The sequence below is a fragment of the Phoca vitulina genome, unplaced genomic scaffold, assembly GCF_004348235.1.
Source record: "Phoca vitulina isolate PV1807 unplaced genomic scaffold, GSC_HSeal_1.0 scaffold67, whole genome shotgun sequence".
NCBI classification, from domain to species: Eukaryota; Metazoa; Chordata; class Mammalia; order Carnivora; family Phocidae; genus Phoca; species Phoca vitulina.
This window is the reverse complement of record NW_022589770.1, coordinates 6,188,418-6,209,484: the sequence shown is the minus strand read 5'-3', so window position 1 is coordinate 6,209,484 and position 21,067 is coordinate 6,188,418. Positions and strand designations below refer to the sequence as shown.

The 21,067-nt window shown below is 36.6% G+C and overlaps 1 protein-coding gene across 6 annotated transcripts in view; it reads right to left on the bottom strand.

Moving 5' to 3' along the window:
* Positions 1–21,067, bottom strand: part of NFIB (nuclear factor I B) — a 436,458-nt gene that overhangs the window by 14,134 nt on the left and 401,257 nt on the right. For 3 of the 6 annotated variants that reach the window (XM_032392323.1, XM_032392324.1, XM_032392325.1), the window contains exon 9: positions 6,204–6,292. The exons of 1 other annotated variant lie outside the window; for it this stretch is intronic. In XM_032392323.1, coding sequence (XP_032248214.1) covers positions 6,204–6,292 — 89 coding nt within the window. Of the gene's footprint in view, positions 1–6,203; positions 6,293–16,271; positions 16,355–19,471; positions 19,638–21,067 lie in introns of all 6 variants that reach the window. 2 more of the 6 variants (XM_032392327.1, XM_032392328.1) reach the window with 1 other exon arrangement.

Below are 21,067 nucleotides of genomic sequence, written 5' to 3'. Positions count from 1 at the left end.
TTTTATACAAAAGCAAAAAGCGATTCTTTCCCAAGTGATTTTCATTAAAAGCAAAAATCAGCGTTCATTTGTAATGTACAAAATTGTACAATTTCACCTCTAAATAACAGAACTTATTTGTATCTGAATTCCGAGTCATAAAATCACAAGTGATTAGGGAACTGAACACAGTTTTAAAGCATGCCTGCTAATATAGGTGCAGAAAGAATCACATGTGCAAAAGGAAAAAAAAAACACAAAAAACCCCAAAAGACCTTCCTTCACGTAAAACGAGAATTAACAAAGGAGAGAATAATTGTAACTTTCAACAGTTGGCGAGTATTCAAAATTCGTGTTCTGCCATTTCTTGAACTCAAACAGGCTTTCCTGCCTTTTCTTTTTTCTCATGTTTATGAGTACATTTACTCATTCCTATGCTCTGTTATCTAAGTAAATATGGCTAAAAATTCACGACCTACCTACTCACAGCCCTGCAAACAGGAAAATCAAAAAGGTCACTTAATAAAAGGGGCGTTGGCTGCTGAGGGCGCGGACTCCTCGCGGACGTAATACATATGTAAATATGGCGCTTTACGTAAAACATCTTCAAATAAAGTAGGTGTTTAATGTGCGTCTTTCATTGCAAAGGGTTAATCAGCAAGGTTTACGTTTGGGAATTTTCTGAACCATGCTCCTCCCTCTCCCGTAGCGCAGCCAAAAATCATCTGACAGGAAACATAAGATTAAGTTTGTCCTACCTAAGCGAACAAAGAGTGCTCTGAACAGGCCACCGGTTTACTGCAGAGCGGGAACTTTTCTAATCCTGCTGGAATCTGCAGTGCTGCTCAGAAAATATCACGGAAAAAGTTGTTTTCTTTCCTCTAACATCTTGTCTCTGGATCATCTCATTTTGGTCACACTGCAGATCCTGCTGCTTCTCCCATAAAGGTTAACTTAAAGCTCCAAACATAATCATGTGGAAAATGGACATTATTGATTCCTATGGTCCATTGTTCCCCTATCCTAAGTCCCTGAAGTTCAAGTTCAATCTGGAATTACATCATGTCTGGTTTCTCCTGGTTACCAGACGGCTTGAGACGTGACCACAGCTACAGAAAAAACAAACAGCCTTCTTCACGCTTCAGCTCCCCTATCGATTCAAACGTAAACTTTTTTCTTTCTCTCAAGTATGCTTCAAGTATGGAGCATGGTTAATTTAGAGATTAAGTTCCAAATTAGATTATCTAATGGCATCTTAATGGATTGCTGACCCATTTCCTGTGGGATGGCAGCATGCAAGTCTGGCTGGAATACAATTAATTTCTTAGGAAGTGTTCTGAAGAGTTTCCTAGATAAAAAGGAAATGTTGTGTTGTGCAAATCTTTCTTTATAAATGGAGAAAGTTAGGCAAAACTACAGCAAGTCCCAATGTATTTTTCAACAGCCAGATCACTGATACTGTGCGTGTGTGTGTGAACACTATATCAAGGCTGTTTTCGAGAACGGTGCCATTTTTTATTTCAGAACAGGTGCAAATGATTTTTTGATGGGAATGGAGCAGTTCTTTTAGAAAGAATACTCAGATGCAAAGAACAACACTAGTCAGTAACCCCACTACCAAACAACGGACATGTGCATTTTTGGCTTCTGCAATTCTCCTCCTCCTCAAACCAAAGATGCTTCCATTCATCTACCTTATCAGCATTTCTATCATAGTCCCAGAGTGGTGCTAGGGGCCCAGAATGGTGAGTAAGAAGTTGAACATTTTGAACACACTTTTGAGCTGACAGCTGAAAAGGAAATTCAGCACTCTGAGAATAAAGCTCCCCCCAGGAACTCCAGGAACAACCCAGCTGTTGTCAAGATAACAAACTGAAAGCAGGAAATGCTAACCTAGTGAATTTGTAGGGATGCTCTAAGTGTAACGTTGAAAGAAGAGTTAACTCTTGATACTACCTAAGGACAGGAAACATACTGTCCTTACCATATATGTGCCCTATGTCTAGGTATGTGTGTAGACACATGCACATACATGTGTATACCCACATTTATGCACGCGCATCCGCACACGCGTGTGTATACATCATATATGTATTTGCATACAAACATGGTTTGCAACCCAATATCGAAGATTATTTTTGTTTAAATCTTCATCCTTCTACCATTGAGGACGTATATTTTACAAAGAACGGTTTATGGACAAAGCAACGGAGATGGTAAATGGTTGAGGACAGTGTTATGCAAATAGGGTTCTATGTATGGAATGAATGCTCTTACTCCTTCCTTTTTGCCCTCCCTCTCCTGACCAACCAGATCCAAATAATCTTTACTGGCTGCTAAATTTCTCCTGGGAAATCAAGCGACTCTTTTAGAATTGCAGTAATAAACGACAATTTCTTACAAAAACACGTGTAAAGTAACTACAGAATGAAGTATTCAACTCAGAGAAAGGAACTGCTAACACATGTAACATGGAAAGTACCTGATAAAAGTCTCTTTGGTGCCATTCAATTATGGCATCAGCAGAGACACAAAAATCCTTCCAATTATTTCAGTGGAATCTTCATTTATTCATTATTTCAGAGGCTGAGCAAATGGTTTGTGTAAACATATCCTTCAGTAACACGCGCATGTTTATTTTAGCCATCTGAAGGCTTCTTCTATGTTTATATAAGCCATCAGACACATACAGCCACTCACTTGTGGCTTTGCTTCTCTTGAAAGGGTGAAGGCAGAGAAGAGGGAATGAAACAATAAATCCAGTTGCTCTTTTGCATAAAGCACCTCCTCCAATGTTTTAAAATAACTAATGTTTATATTATTCTTGGATTGTCCTTCGGCTTTCTTTTTCATTCAATTATATTGCTCTTTCATACTTGATAGTACAAGCCATGTTCAGGCTATAGTTTCAAAAAAAGAAAGCCAGTCAGGGAGTTAACTGCTATGTTTGTTTATACCTACATAACTCACATATGCCGCAGTGTAATTTGTCCACATCGGAGGACAAAGCGCAGACGCAACAGAACAGCGTCAGCAACTCATCACCTATTACCCTCCCCGGAGCTGAGCCCCTCCTGACTCAAGAAATGAGCCCTTCCCCAACGCATTTCACTCTGGGTTAGCTGCAGTAACCTTTGGGTTGGACAGAAAAACTCACGTTTTCAAGGTGCAAGCAAAACACACACACACACACACGCGCGCGCGCACACACAGGGCTCACAAAATTCTAAGGTCAAAACAACAAAACACCTTCAGGGTTGCAACCTAAATAAGTCTGTGAAAACTTTCCGATGGAGTCTGCCGCGGTTCCTAAGGGACTGTTTCTCCGCAGGAGTGGGGGCGGGGCCGAGGGGGAGGGGGATGGAGGAAATCTTCCAGCTTTGATTACAGTGGCCCAGCTCCGCAGGACTGCCGTTTCCAGTCCTGCCCAAGGTGCTGCTTGTGACCTGGAAACACGTCTACAGGAGGATGGGCTTAAAGCAGAAAGGGAGGCCACCACGGACAAGGGATTGTACTAAGAAAGAAATGGCAACAAACAACAATCAAAACAAAATAAAACGAAGCAAAGCCAAAACACAGAGCAAAACCCAAACACCTTCTTAGCTTTGCCCTTTTCTACTAGGAAGTCTCCAGGGATTGCCTTTTGTTGAAAACAAAAAGCAACAACCACCACAAAAATAGCCTGATGGTTTCTTTATTATTCCATTATGACAAAGGCAGATTATTTAATTCTCTGGTTGAAGGGCTCTACATTGCTCAGATATTTTCAATTTAATCAGATAATTTTAAAGCTGCAGCAGTGCCCTGATGATTTTAGATGTCTGTTGTCTGCCTTAATAGTAGTAGTATCGCAGAAGTTTATGATTTCCTTTTTCAGTATCTTTTCTAGAAAAAAAAAAAAAGCACACGAAGCTTCATAAATAAGCACAGAGCACAAACTATAAGCCATGAATATGTTATGAATATGCTGTGCCACAGACATGGCCTATCTGTATTATCAGATATGGACTCTACTATTAGGGTCCTATTAAAAAAAATTGCTGTCTTGTTTGAGCATATTTATTGTAAACTGCAGGATACTTAGGTTTTCAGAACTGTGAGAACCTGTATCAGTCACCCAGCATTTGGGACAGCCTGCCACAGAGATTCAATAAACACCTGTTGAATGCATGAATGTGATGGCCACCATTATCAATGACGTGCCTTCTGAATCATGATAAAAACGGAATAAACCCAGAAGCTACCTTTATAAAGCCTTTTGAAGTATTAAAGCCATTCTCTATATCCCATTATCTATTAATCAAAAAAGTGTTACTATCTTTGAGAGGGGAAGAAAAAAAATCTTTACAAAATGAGTTCTGAGTTTCTTTCCAACTCCTTCTAACCTGAAGCTGGTTACCACACCAATTTTTTCAACAAGAGGAAATTTTGTAACATGAACAATGCTCTCCTAAGAACTAGGTTTAGTCATCATATTAATTCACTCAGATCCATGTGTTCTGTGGTGATTCATTGTCCACTCACCTTTTCGCTTTCGGGGATATCAACTTTTGATTCAAAAAATGACTAGGAACTGGGTGCAGTCATATTTCAAATCACCAATAACTTATATCTTTATTTGGCTTTAATGTTCTTTATAGAGGTGCTAGCCTACTTTAGAGAAGTAAATGTCAATCGACAATCCACAGATTTAGAAGTTCACACAGCTGTAGCCACATTTAAAAACATGAGTAGACTTCATCTGATTTGCAATTCTTATCAATATGGTAAGGTTTATACGCAGACAGAGTCCTTTTGCTGACTGACAGAGAGAACATGGACTATCAGGAAGTTATTTAATCAAATAAATCCAAACATGGTGTTATCAAATCCAATTAAATTAACTTAAAAATAATTAAGACCACTTAAATAAGACATTTTCATTGGATTTAATTCATAATCTTATTAAGACTATTTAAATAAGATGCTTTCCTTGTGCTTATTTTCTTTTTTATAAGCCTATGTTGTATTTTTTTCCAAATGGAGGAATTATATAAAATTCTTGGGGAAAAAATTAAAATATGTAAAAATGTATACATTTTAAAGTGGATGCTATACCGATCTTTAAAAAGAGGAAAAGTCCTATCGTATTCGTTTTAGGAAGAGTATTAATAAAAACTCATGAAATTTTTAAATGGACTCCAAATAATTTTCACCTGAGTAAAATTGGACATTTTGTTAATCGAATTCTTTTAAACTCTACTCTTCAACAGTTTCTATCAAGTAAAATGGAGATGGGCAACACGTTTACAACTGATATCAGAGTATGTACTTTTAACACAGGCATTACAATTATAGCAAGGTTGGAAAATTATGTTGGCTCTACTTTTGGTGAACTCCTTATGGGATTACCTCACTCTTCTCTATAAATTGTTATCTCTTATTACATACAATTATGCCATGAATTTTAATTATTTAACTTGTCAATTTGACACAATTTGTTCTTTATTAAAATAATACATAAGAAGCTGACTTAGCACAACTAACTTTCCAAAACCAATACATGAGACAATATCAAACTAGTTTTGAAAATGAAGTTTTAGAATAATTTTCTCAGCCAACCAAATAAATTCAGTTCTCAATGATTCAATCAACAAACAGAGGTTAAAACTTTATTTCAACCAAATTCCTTCTTTAGCCATTGATTTCAACAATCTTCTGACTCCAGAATTAATGAGTGCCGCTAGTAACAGTTTAGTTGACTAACTGGAAAATCTTCTTCTAGCTTTTCCCTTCTGACAGGGGAAAAAGCGAACAGTAAAATGGTTCAAAGTTAGCAGTAGAGGAAAGAGCTGAAGTGAGAAGAGTCTATAATGCGAAAAAACCAATGCTTTATTCAACCTCAATTGGCTGAAAAATCTTCCCTAGAACTATGATTTCATTTTTCAGGTCCTAAGATCTAAGTGTCAAATCTTCTCCCCGCCCCCCCCAACTTATAAACTGTTGAAAACATTTGACAGCACTTAGAAATTCCAATGATCACTTAGCATATGCTACAGTCCCAAATTAATTTGAAGTTGCATTTACATCAGAAAGCAAGGAGGAGGGGAGGGAAGGAGGGATGGTAAAGCCAAAACAACTAAATTTTTAACATATACTTTCTGTAAAGCTAGTTAAAAACAAAACACTATAGCTCAGGTAATTTTTAGGTGTAAGTGTAGGGTTGGAAATAATTAAAATGTTACCTTTGCCAAGTAATTCCCAATGTATCCTCACTGGTACTGGGGTATAAATGCCTGCCGTTTTGATTCATGGTCCAGTCACAAATCCTCAGCTGTCAATTGAAACCTAGCAGTCAGATATGGATCGAGCAGTACTACAGTTTTTAGTATTTAAATGAACACATGCAAACTAGTATTGTACATGGCATTAACCTTACTTTCCCAAGAGGCAACTTAAAGAAAAAAAAAAAAAAAAGAAAAAGAAAAAGAAAAACCTTACTCTGCAAAGCAAAACTTCCTAGACTCTTTTTTTTTTTTTAGAAAAACCTACTGCAATATGCTTCTCTATTAAGTAAAGCATACAAGAGAAACGAGTGCTTAGAACATCACAATTAGCCATTATTAGAGTACAAATCGAGCTGAAATAAAAGCAAACGTTAATATTCAATAGAGAGATATATTTTAGGAAGAACATAAAAAAAGCTTTTTTTATGCAACATACCAAATCATCTGCACGGAGTAAAATAATCAATAACTTTAAGCATGCAGTTTGCAAAACACAGGAGTCATGCAGTTTAGAGGAGTAAAGACCCCATCTCTACATCCCCCCTAGCTTACGTTTAGAAGCATCAAGGCAGTCTGTTTTAGATGTTTCCTAATTTTGTTTTAGCCAAAGAGGCACCGTTTAGGAAGAGTTGATAAGAATTTCTATTTTCGTTTTTAAACTCCGAGTAATGGTATTTAAAATACTTTACCCCATCTGAATAGAGCGAGGAATGCTCGGAGTACAAGCTGAAACAAATTCTTCCCAGATCTCGGAGTCATCAGCTCTGCCCTTTGGAAGAGGGTTCGAGTAACCCTATCCAGCTCTGTTTGGCTCACAGCTGCCCTACAGTGCTAGCAGATTTATTGAAAAGATATATTGCTTATTTTTATGCTTAAGAAACTAAACTTATCTTGCTCTGGGGGGGGAGGGACACCCCACTAGAAGATCATGGTTTTTAATTGTTAGATAGCCATGCTGTAAATGAACTGCATCTCGCATTGTAAAGTTGACTTACAGCAATCCACTGAACCCTGTTTGCTGCTTTTCAGTGAGGATTTCTACAAGATGATGATTGCAGCCAAAGTGCCTTTAAACTGATGATAAATTATTGTAATCCTTTCTAATAATGTTATGGCTAAAAAAAAATTGGCTATTAAGAACCTTTACCTTTCCTGTTAGACCAATGAGTTTCTACACATTCTAAGTAACAGTGATTCTGGAGTTTTAGAATAATCATTTTGCACACTTTTCTACAGATCTATGAGTCTCCAAAAATACCACCTTAAAATTTCCAAAACATGTGTTTTCATTATATTGATATTTTAGTTGAAAGTAGTTTTATAAAGAACTGAAAAAATTCCCTTAAGGTAGGTCGGTAGATAGGTAAGTAGGTAGGTAGGCAGATAGATAGACAGATTGATAGATAGATTGATAGATGGCCAGATAAATAGATTGATAGATACATAGATTCTTCTCAGAATGTATTCATAAAGAAGCTATAAACCAGTAAAAAAATTAAATTGGAATGAAAAATATTCTTAAAATGGACCATCATACTTGCATGATGGAGAAAATGTATACTCGCTTAGTTTTAAAATCAAACAGATCACAAACTTTATGGCGAGATTTTTGTCAAGTTCTCCAAATGGATCATCTAATCAGTAATGCAATGTGATGGGGCAACCTGAACTTGTTTTTTTACAGCAACAGTAAGCCAACTATCTATTTCAAAATATGGTTTTTAAAAGCAGTACTATGAAAATAATCTAAAAACAGTTAAAAAAAAAAAAAAAAAACGAGCTTGTGTAAAGATGACCTTAGGGGCCACTTATTGATTCTGCTCTAGTCAATGAAAATCCTAGTTTTCGGTCAATTAAATATTCTCAAGAATGGAGGTGTCTCTTCAGGCACAGCTCCTGATAATTCTGCTAAATTCAGGTTAGTTTCTGTGGGGCTCTCAGCTTAGATTGGACAAGTGTTCGGAAAAAGATGCTTTCACAAAACCATGTGAACCTAAATATTACTCGCTGATGAACTGACTTGTCTCACAAACAATTACGGGAACCCTATGTCTCCTTGAAAGGAAGCATTTGTAAACTGCTTAGTTTTTTGTTGTTCACATTGCTCATGTTACGTTTATTTGTTTGTTTACCATCCTAAAATATGTCAGGTGGGCTACCTTTGGCCACATTTGTAACATTTAAAATCAATGTATTTTTGGGCTTTTCTTTCCTAAGAGTAGTCCCAAAGGGGTTAAACCTGACTATAGCTATTCACTTTCATCCATACTTAAGATAAATTCAATAGGAATATTTTCTTTCAAACAGAAAATATGATGAAATACATACAAAATGATCATTGAATGTAGTAATTAGCAGTAATCTAGATGCCAAAGAAATTGGCAGGATATTAATCTGCATTGAGTTAATTTCCTCTCCGTTACTGAAAATGAAAAATATAAATTATACTTACTTAGCTACCTAGATTGTGAGGTAGCATTTATCAACATTTCCAAAAATTTCTGAGAGGACAGGTTTATACATGCTTATTTGTTATAAGTGACTTAAGCCAAGTCACTTAAGCAAGAGTCTCTTCAGGTTTTTTGGTCTTACTTTATTAATTAACCTTCTTTTGCGTAAAACATCTTTGAATTAATAAACCTCCTAGTAAAGTGGAATTTTAAAGGTGATGGTGTGGTAGGGGAAACAAATAATTAAAATAGAAATCACCTCTTCACTAAAGATTTCCATGACATTATTCCTAATAAGATCAATTACGAAGACTGACAAAGATAGTTCTGACTCAGCAAATTTTGAATAGATTCTAGGTGATAAAAGGTTAATACTAGGTGTATTAAAGCTTCCTTTTGGGGCATGTTAAGTGTTCTTAGTATTAATATAAGTCAGTATCCCCAACAACGAAAACTTTTTACATTATGCTCTAAATAAATTTAAAATAATAGGTGATAATGTGATTTGAAGTTGGCATGATGATTTCTCAGTTTCCGTCCTGTGAGACAGGCAGCGTCACATACTTTAGCTATCAATTCTTTTTAAATTAAATTTTAAAACTTTAACTTTAAGTGGTACCTAAGCTTCAGTAACACTGTAATGGCTTTTCCAAGTATTTTCCCTCAAAAATTAGGAAATTACTTGCTTTCTCCAATGTAATCAAACTTAAAACTCTAGGTACTGATTAATTTAGAAATTTAGTTTATTAAAGTTGTCTGTTAGTTTGGAGATGGATAGCAATTCTTATTTTTGTAACAATATAGAGTCTTTGACAGACCTGAGCATATGCATATCCTTATAGAAATGCACACTCACATAAATAATTTTAATTCTTTAATTTATATGCATCTATCAATATGAAATTAGACTATCTAGAAAATTAAGGTAAAATTTATATTAAAACAATTATATATAATTCCAAAAGCAAGTGGAAGGTGAGGTAAAGAAGCAAGATTCTCCTCCAGAAAAGCTATGAGTAAAGGGTTAAGGTGGAAATAGTCCAAACTAAGAAAGAAGTGAAGGTTAAGTTTTCACTGCATATGTTCTTAGGATGGAGTTCTATAAAGTCTCTGGGATGAGAACATTGTTCCTTGCCTACAAGGGTGGGTCCAACCAGTTTCCCTCAAAAATCTACATAGGAAAAAAAAAATCTACATAAGGGAAAACACCTAAGATTTGGATCATTAGCCTTTCCTACACTACACTCACATAGTCATGTAGGTAGCTGACAGCCATAAAGAATCAATATTGCTTGTGATTTCAGAGTTAAGATTTTGTTTATTCAAATGAGGGCCCTCCATTGTTATTAACAGGGGCTTTTGTTAAATGCTTAGCAATTAGCTTTGGGAACAAAGGAAAGAAGGTAAGCAAAATGTTCTATTTTGCTAGACTCAGCAAACAGGCCGATGAACTAACAGTCCCTCATGATGACAACAGCTCTCAGTTGAACCAATAAACCATTAAACTGTAAACAGAATAATCAACACAGGCAAATTTACCTTTTCACTTTTTTTTTTAAGTTTACAGGGACCCTCAAGGGAATAGCTTGAAAAGTATGTTTTTATGTTCTCTTAGGTTTTTTTCATTTCTCCAGATAGCCTCAAGGAAACAGATTTTTGAGGGGTAGAGGCGCTTTTGAGGGGATGCTTAAAAAGATTAACACTCCAATATCCAAACTCTCCTCTAACTCTTAGATTAGTAGAATTTTATTTTATTGCTATTATTAATTACTCAGCATGGATCAAATAAAATGGCCTCTGAATGAATAGGGTGTAGCCTTACTGAACAAGCAAAATGTTCAGAATGAAACTGTTATATGTAAGACATATAACACATTAAAAAAAAAAAGATATTCAAGATCATCCTGGTACCTTAAATTCTAATGTCAGTTTCTGAAACCCATGCTTCTTGATATTTAATGGAATTAGTACAGTAGAATTACTTTAAATGGGTATGCATGGCCCATGAACAAAGTAAACATAACTGATCATGAATCATAAGTATCAGAAAATGAAAGTTTTTTTTAGATGGAGACTACTTTAACTTGTAAAATTTAAGGTTTCACGGGAACTCGGAGATTGTGTAATTCAACCTCTACATTTTCCTTTCCAAGATAAGGATACAGGACAGCAAAGTTTATGGACTTGTCCAAGGTCAGACACGCCCTGTTTGTGTCAACATTAAAACCACACTTGCAAACTCCTAATCCCTGGTTCTCACCCAAGACACTAGTTTGCCTATCACTGTTCTTTTCCTACCCTGTCCTTCATGTGCAGCCCAAGAATATTTAAGACTAAAATGGCTATAATTATAACCTTCAGAATTTCCTCTACTTACCTGATTCAACTTGGATCTTTTAAAGTAAATATTTTCAGGGAAGAAGAAAATTTTTCCCTTGTAATTTTGTTGATTGAATTTAAGGTTACAGCAAACATAACTTTATTTTTACATTAATTAGAATGGTCTATCTGGACATTAGCATTTGATAACTACTCAAAGTAAGTTAATAAATAAATGAATAATAAAACAGACCATGGAAGGTTTTTTTAAAACTTAAGAACTAGCCAAAAAGCTAAACATTTGCATAGCCGTTATTTTGACTGAAACTTCCTTTAAATGTGTTTCCTCTCCGGCTAGCATATGTGAAGAGTGACCTCTTATCCATTTACATACCTACCCAGAAGTCATGTGATAGGGTTTTACGTCAAGCTGTCAATTATGATAACAGACACAATAAGAACAGCCCAAGTGTTGATAGCCTGCTTCCTGACTTTATTGAAAAGTTTGTTGATAGTCCACTTGTGTCCTTTCAATTGCTTGCCTCTAATAAAAGACTACCTTTCCAGTGGTCTCAATATACCTAGCTTTGGCTTTGCCATTTGCCAGGACAAACATTGTAAAGAAATTTCAATTAATATCTTAATTAAAAAAAAAATCCTACAGAGGCAATGTCTTATTAGGAAGCCATCTGGTGTAACAGAAATGTCCAGTGTAATGAAAAGTACCTCCAAATTTGAGTTTCAAAACTATATCAAGGAAAGTGTTGAAAATATTTTGATATAAGGTGGCCCAGTAATTGAAATTGAAATAATAGCATTAAGTAGTCATGCAAGAGATGTAACATGCTGAAGCTCAAGCACCAATAAAATCCATGCAATTGTGTATGTAATGCAAGGACCTGAGTTGATCAGGCCATGTATTCATTAGATCTAATAAGTGCTATATATAGTCAGGAGATTATAATTTTGAGAGATGATGAAAACAAGCCTTACATCTTACGAACTAGAGCTTACTTGACTTTGTTGTCTCCCTTTGGAAAGGCAAAAGGGACCTCCCATTTATTTTAGCAAAATCTCAAATCTATATCAAAAGTTAATATGCTTTTCAATAGCTGGTTCAAATAGTAATCTTTTATTTCCAAACAAGAAGCTTCTTAGCTACAAACTTTTATTTCCAACTTGCAGTAAGATTTTTTTTATATGTTGTACTGATGTATAATAGTAAAGATTTATGTTTTTATTACAACCTTCCACTCAAATAGAATGGTGAAAATCAAGTTAACGAGACCCTCTTTGATCCCGCAACTTTCAATGAGAGCAAAGAAGAAGGCCTGAGATTTAACAAATTCATTATGAGGTTGACCAGATAAGGAACTGGTGTTAATTCAAGTAAATTGTCTCATATTCACCATTTATGCTAAAATCAGTAGACTGGATTATAGAATAATTTCTGTATTTTATGAGCAAAGTCCAACACTCTGCTATAGAGTTCCCATTTTGTCAAAGAGACAAAACTTGGGACATGTACTTCCCTCCTTGCCTATCATGGTGAGTGTGCACCGTGCACTCCGTGCAGTGTGAGAAAAGGTAAATACTGCATTCTGCTAAACTTCTGTGAAGTGAAGTCAGAGAGGAGGTCCTTGACACTTGTGAAAAAGTTCCGAATCATAAAAAAGACATTTCTCAGGAGAGACTACAGAGTTCAGTTTGCCAAAGCAGGACCCAGGAGTTCCTTAAGCCACCACACCATCTTCCAACAGAAAAGTTAAAGAAGAATATGGAGCTCCAATTGATGTCTGCTTTCAAGATCTCCCCAAGCCAACAGTGAGTGCATGAACTAAGTCAATCATCCCACAGACAGTCTAGTTCCGGACCTTGAACCACACAACACACAAGACTGTGTTAGGGGATAAAGGAAAAATTTCAAGTCCTGACCAGCCGGCATGAGCTGATTATTATGACCAATTGGAGAGGATTGTTTTTAATGGCAAATTATCAACTGGTTTCCATGAATCTTTTTGAACTACCCTTCATGATTATGGATTTTTTTATTTTTTAGATTCAAATGAGATATCAATATTTGCAGTGACAGGTGAAATTCCTGTGTCAGAAAAAACTAGTATTTCAAGTCCGTTAGCGACCAATAATAATCAGCAATAACCATTATCAAGGAGCACAGAGATGTATAATTACTAATAACAGCTGTGTGTGTACCAAGTTGATGGGCATAAAAGCATATACTTTTAGGAGTCAAATTGGCTAATATGGACATATTACTCTTACAAGTGGAGTATAGGGTTAATTTTAACATTGGCCATCTCAATCGAAGAAGGCCAGTATCCTTGTGTGTTAGAAATGACTATATTGAAGGGTCTTTATTGTCATCGTGTGGAAAGATTATTTATAAGATAGTCAGAATTGTTCAACAATTTTAAATTTATCGTTAACCCTAATTTATGTAGGCTATATTAAAGTTCTTTTCTGAGAAAAAATAGCACAGCACAATGCACATCAATACTTTTCATAACCTAAAAGGATAAATCTTTATAAAGCAGCCGCCAATAAACTGAAGAATGTACCTGGTGACAATATTTATTCTTAAGGGGTCATGTATATTAAAGGCTATGGGGAATGTTTAAAAGAACTCTCTCAGACTAAATCCATTGCCTTTCTAATTTTGAATTTCTCCTAGCTAATATAAAATGATTGATTACCTTTATTTCATGTACCCCTTGATTTTCCTTTTCATTCATCACTGAGTGCTTTAAACCAAATGCATTTAGAACCTGCTGTTACAAGAGTGGTCTCTTTTAAATCTTTGTAAAGTAATGAAAGGACACAGTAAATCAATCTCATTTCTGCTGTGGGAAAGCATAACCTTTACTCTACTGAAGTCACTTAAACTATTTCTGTCCCTCTGTTCCTGGATAGTAAGCCTGAAACTTCAGCTCAGTAGTTCTTTTAAAATTTAAAAGCATAAAAGTAATCATGTTTTAACTGGAACCTTACTTCAGTAATATTCATGTATAGTATGAGATGAATGTACATGCATTTTCTGCATGCCTCAAAACTGTAGCTCATTATAAATCTGGCATATTGAGCTTCTTCATTTCAAAAAGTAGCACTAAGTCTTCCATTATATACAGGGCAAATTATCCATTTGCCTGGTAAATACCAATCCTCAATAGAATTGAACATTACATGTTTAGCTCTGAAGCTTCTATAGCTTTTTTCTTCCAAGGATCAAGACACGTTGTGCATTCCATAAATATCAACCGCATTTGACCAAACAAATATTATTTATATTGTAAGGGGTCTTCACTTGACATTGCCCACTTAAATAAGAAGTGGTGGTCTTTGATGAGAAAAGTTTATAGTTCCAGATATATACATATATTTGTCTTAATTAAAGTATGCTCAGAACTCTATCTACCTTAAGACTCATGCTTTCCTGATGCTAAGTTTTCTTGATTTATCTTTGGGATATGTGAAAGAAGAAGTAACTTCTGCATGATGAACTTTTGTGATCATAATTCCCTGAGCCTCTAACATTAGTCATAAGTGATAAATATAAAAAAAATATTAAAGCTGCCATAGGTTAGCATAGGGGGATGGGAAGACTGCTTCTAAATACATGGAACCGGGTATAATCTAAATGTGTTTGGGGCTAAAGGTTTAAATAATGGAGGCATGTGTCTATGAATTAAAAAATTAACTAGAAAGTAGAGATGTGTCATAAAGAATAATGCAAATCCCATGGTAAAAATATTTCTGAAAATATGTGGAATGATTTTTAAAAGAACAAGTCTCTAAACCTATAAATCCTACATATGTTTTTAGAAAACACAGTGAACATATACATTTGTCAAATAGAACCATATTATAGTAATTATAACACATTTCACATTATAGCAATTTTAGAGGTGAAAAAAAGCAACATTCCAGAGAATTATGTTGAAAAGCCAATGGCAGGCAAAACCACTAATTATTATTTGGTATTTTCGTAACTGTGTACAGATGTTTTCAGTTAGTTCTCACCCTTTTTGTTTTGTTTTGCTTTTTAAAAATCTGGCACAATGTCAAATATCTTGAATAAGCTATCATCTTTATGATTTTTCTCTGAACTCTGCATGTGGTGACCTTTGATCTACGCCGTCTGCTACCTTGGTCCGCAACTGGGCAGGACTTAGGAATTCTGCAGGAGGCACAGCTAAGAGAGATACAACACGAGCTAGGTGGGCAAGTCCAGAACAAAAGAAGCAGGCGTGAGTACCTGCGCGGGCTGACCACATACGTAAAAACACAGACAGATGCGAGATACGCGCATTCAACTTTCGAACGAAGAGCCAGTTAGCTTATACCAGCTTTTTCTTATTCATGATAGCCTATTTTTCCCTATTTAATATTTTGCACACTGTTAATTTCAAACCACTCTGCTATCAGAACTTGAGAGCAGCAAACATATGCATCATAAAATGTATTTAAATTCTGAAGTGTTTGGAATTATTTCTGTCATCCTATAACTAGAATCGTGGGATTTCTGTATTGGTATGTTCCATGCTTTTGACTGTGGCTAATTTGTTTATAAGCCACCATTAATCCTGGCTGTATATTTTCACAGTTTGGGTAAACACTTCATTTGCATTAAATTTACAGCATTAATGAGATGTGAAATTTAAAATGCTACTTGAAACATAAATGATGTAAGAAAGCAGAACAAAAAAAAGTGTTTTATCACATCTGAAATCAGTAAGCCAATTTAAACCTATTAAAACAGGAATGATATATCGCCTGAGATTTTAGCTTCATAACTCATCCTCTTGGACTAAAAGTCCAAAATGAGGAGTAAAACATCTGGAAAATATGAAAGAGCTCAAAAACACAAACTGTGTACTGCTTCTACTCTAATGGGCTTTTCAATCAGTTTTCAAATTTTTTGTCTTCAAAAGCTAAAGGCTAGTAAGTTCTCAATAGCCAATAAGACTGAGAAAAATACCCTGGCCGAGACCCTGTTACTCATGGATGTTATGGATAGAGGTCACAGAGATGGAAAAGGTCTTGAGCCAATTTGAGAAACCCTGTTTAGAAAGGCAAGAAATAAAGGATAAATGAGAAAATATTCTGGAAAATGAAATGATCAGTTTCTTTCCCAGAAGCCCCGGGAGCCCCATTCTGAGTCCAGATCTGAGAGGCAGCATGGAGAGAGCACCAATGCGAAAGCGTGCTACACCGTCACACCTGGGTGAAACGTGCCCACCTGTTGCTGATGTAGGAAGGATGGGTCTCTTGGGCTTAGTCCCACATATCGATTGGCTTGAGATGTGCCTGAGGCTGTGTAGGCTGATTAAGGAAGAACAAAAACAAAGATAAAAATTGTGAACTATCAGAATGAACACCCTGTCCATGTAAAAGAAAACCCAGGACGTGGGATTTGCAACCAAAAAAAAAAAAAGTGTCTCTATTTCCCTATTCTTTTGTTTGAGTGAACACCAAGTGATATAAAAGAAATGGCGGTTGACCTCAACTCAACTCCTTTATCCCCCTCCCCAGAAATCTGTCCAATCAACCACATGCCGGCCTCTGGTGTGGACATCTCACACTTACGTGCTCCAATTAGAGTAGTGCAGGGGAACCAAGGACTGGCTCAGTAGAAGGGTTTTTCCTACTTGTCCTGTTTCACCAAATATTAGTTGTCTAATAATGGGATAATCAATGATGGTCTGTGATTCTAAATGTAAGACTGAAAGTCTATTGGGAAAAAGCTTGTAATGAGTGGGATTTAAGCAGATGAGCTTGATGATACAGAAAGAAACATGTCTTACTAAAGAGAAAATCTAATATTTCTAACATGAAGGAGAAGCCTATATTCATGATATCATATAGAGTGAATTAGGTCAGTATTCTATTTAGTGTGAAAATGACCTTAAGTTTGATAGAAATGTTTTTGAAAAAAATTCTTTCTTTTCCATAAGCACAAAAAGTCAATTTCTTGTGACTGGTCCAGGGAGGGGTGGTGGCACCTTTGAAATACTTGGCCACCAGGCACTAAGTACCTATGGTGAATATTCCTTAAGTTATTTACTCTCACCTTGTAAGTACTTTTTGTAGAGGTGCTTTTTGGTACACAGTGAAGTTTCCAAAGAAAACGTCTCCCTATTCCTAAAGATTTCTGTTTGTTTTCACAAGGAAAGGAGTTCCCAGCACTAAAGCAATCCCATTGCTCCCTGCCGGAATAAACAGAACTACATTTTCACCATTCACGTTACATCTACGGGTCTGAAGGAAGCTAAAATGTTTGGTTTAACACTATCAGATTAATAAGAAATCCAGACATTAATCTTTAAAAGGTTTTTTTTAACCAAATATATTAATTCTGCCATGTTCATTTGAAGGGTTGTAGAATTAGATCCATTGAAGCTTTTTTAGGTCAACTATTTAAAACAGTGAAGATGCTCACAATTCAGCATTAATTACTCCTGAATAAAGGGGCCCATCCAAGGACAGCCATAAGAGCGGGACCCCTACTCGATCTCCAGGCCCCTGGAATTCAATGTACAGCATGGACAACTGGAGAAAAGCCTCACCCTTATAGAGTGGCAACAAGTCTGCGGTATTTTCTCTTTCCAGCCATGAGAAAGAGGTTTCCCTGGTCTATGCGTTTTCTTTAATTTTATTGACTTATCAGCTCAAAGACCAATTTTTCATTATCAGTGCTGTCTCGGGAGCTAGAGCTCCAAGTTTGTGTATAGGGAAGAAAAACAACTCACTATATTTCTTTTATGCAGGAGTGGAAAATGGGCTGATACAGCCATCTTTATACAACCAAGATATTCCCTCTGAGTATTTTGTAATTTTATTAGTCAAATCAGATCCCTTTTTGACCAACCTATAGGTGAGTATAAGAACAATGCATTAGCAAGCAGGCTGACGACACTCCCATAGAGAGCTGTGATCGTTTGGGTCTGATCTTCCCTTGAGTGTCATCTATTAATGTCACTAGAAGAGTAGGTACCTGAAGTTTCTAGAACTTGGTTTGAATCATTTATCCTGTGATAGTCTTTCAAAAACTTTAAAAAAAAAAATCTTTGTTTTCTATTTGCCTTTATTTAAATTGCTGACTTTGCTAAAAGAAGCCAACACATCCACTTTTAAAAGTATTTTAGTGGCCGTAGTGTATATAGCTAACCTTTAAAACAAAAGAATTTTTAATCTTTCTTGACTGGATTTCATCCATCTGTGCATTCAGGGAAGTGCTCACTGGACCCTCTACCAACTGACCAATTACAAAAATTAATGATTATTGATGGGAATTATAAGCCTACATGGACTGATTAGGCTATGGGGCCTCATGAATTTTGAGAAAGAAATGCTCAATTCACTGTACCCTCAAAGTATTGTCCTTTTTTCTTGTAGTGTTCCTTCCTAGGTTTTCAGAAGTCACCAAAAAAAGAAAAGGAAAAAAAAAAAAAGGAAAACATCTTTCCAAAGCCTGAGAAAGAAAGAGCCAGTGGTGTCTCTGTACTTTCACTTAGAAATTTCCAGAGCATGTCGATTTTTTTTTTGCTCTAGGAAAGAAAATGGAACCTCTGAATTTCAGATACAGAATGCATAATTGATGAGGAGCCTGCTAATTACTCCTGTCTGGAACTTTATCCATTCCACTATACCAGTTCTAGGAAGCCGGTAGTTTTGTTGAAGCCAATTAAAAAACTGTGTAATAATTTTTTATGTATTGATGAGTATTCTGTATGAAGAAGCAAAGGAATCACTGGTTTATTGGTACGTTCTTTGTTAAGTCCACTGGCTAAATCTCTGACATTTAAAATGTTATAGCCATGTTAAAAAGCGTAGTACCTGATGTATCATGATAAGCAAAAAAAAAAAAAAAAAGAAAGAAAGAAAAGAAAAAAAGTCATAGACAATGAAAGTGTAGGTAGCAGCTTACATGTGCCTCACACTCAGCTTCGAAATGTTCTCATTCGCACCCAACATCCTGTAACTGTTTTTTTGCAATGACATAACCTACGGTAATATAAACGTGCAATTATCTTTCAGAGGCACTGATTCAGTCTGCCTTGGGAAGGGCACTGATTTCTATAGGAATGCTCCAATAAGTAACAATTATCTGATCTCTCTCTGGGTGACAGAGAAACCTTGCACACTGCATTATGTTATTCGGTGTCTTTTCAATGTATACCTTGAACAAGCAGGCATGACTTATCATCTTTGTTAGAGCTGTTTATTCAAACAAATACGCTTCTCCCTTTTCAAATATGATGTACGGACTGCAATTTGATAAGAGAGAGCTTGTGATAGCCAGGCCACGTACATGCCTGCTAGTTCCACATAAATGAGAAATCTCCATCGGGTCTGACAAGCTGCCGTGTTCTCCACCTTGGATCAGGTATCCAATGGCGCCTTTGATGGACATTTCTCATTTCCTACAGAAATACTTACTGGTTGCTGTAGGTGAAGCTGCCTCACCTTCAGTGGATGTAGTGATGGGTTTAGTATCTGTCATGGTCAGGGTCACAGGTCGCATTGCACTGGGATGGGGAGAGGGTGCCAAGACAGGTGTGAAATGGCCAGGCACTTTCCCTACCACTTGACCACTGCTGTTAGGCTACAAAACAAAAACAGAACGCCGGGTGAAACAATCCAAAAGGCAGTCGTCTCATCCAACAGCTCCACTCCGCGCACGTGGCCGCGTGAACCCTGCGGACTTGCTGGGAACGCCACAAGCCCTCTCAAGCCTGAGTCACAGGGACCAACCAGCGGGTAGTAGTAAAAAGCAGCAGCAGCGTTTCAAAGAAAGTCTTCACCTTCAAAACACTGTACATCGGTAAGTTCATCTTTACAACACCCCTGAGAGCCAGGTAGACTGATCCTTTCATTCAGTAGCACGAAGACTCGAGTGGAGACTTACATGCTGAGCCCAAGACAACAATGTAAGTCCTCCCTGAGCCAGTGAGAGTTTGAGCCACGCCTCCTCCTTCTCTGCTCTTCGTTTTCTGTAGTGAGTCTGCTTGGGCTCTCAGAACACAATGCTCACCTAATGATGCCATCATTGACACAAAGAAGACGAGGGTATCTAGGAGCTCAAACACATCAAACTCAATAGTTTCCATCATTTATAGTCAAGGCCCATCTTCTGCGTTCAAAACCTCTTAGCTCTCCGTCACACACAGGGACGCTCGGACACACTCATCAAGCCATTTAGATTCGAGGATCTCCCCTTCACTTTTGGTGATTTACTCATAATGACGAGCAGATAGAATGATATTTAAAGCATTTAAAATTTCAGGTCCACACCATGATATACAATGATGGACTAGGCCTGACTTTACAAGCTACAAATAAAAGATTTCTAAAGTCAATTAAAATGTGCTGAAGCAGGGGCACCTGGGAGACTCAGTCGTTAAGTGTCTGCCTTCAGCTCAGGTCATGATCCCGGGGTCCTGGGATCGAGCCCCGCATCGGGCTCCCTGATCAGCGGGGAGCCTGCTTCTCCCTCTCCCACTCCCCCTGCTTGTGTTCCCTCTCTTGCTGGGTCTCTCTTTGTCAAATAAATAAATAAAATCTTTTAAAAAGAAAATGTGCTTAAGTAAAGCAGAGGGCAATCAAATATACTTTGTTACTTAAGTTACTCCTCCATGGCTGGGCATGGAGAGTTACACCAAACATTATTGTTGACATTTGTGGGAATCAACTGAGAAAATCCCCAGGGCAATGACAGAAAAGATATTAATATCTGAGTTTTAGCCCCGGGGTATGAAAATAGTATCTGTGGTAGGAGAAAAAATCCTACGGGTACACTGCTTGAAAAAAAAAAAAATACTGGAATGTATTTTTCTAGACAGAGAACGTTATTCTTGATTACACTCATGTTGGAATTCTCCACTGTATGGTGTACATAACAATTTGCCATGAGAATATCCTCCACAAATATTTAGTCTTTATAATCAGCACTGTTAAAGGCAAAGAATGCAATGAAGCAGAATATTTATCTAAATACCTGCACATAAATTACCAGGAGACATTTCTTTAGACAAA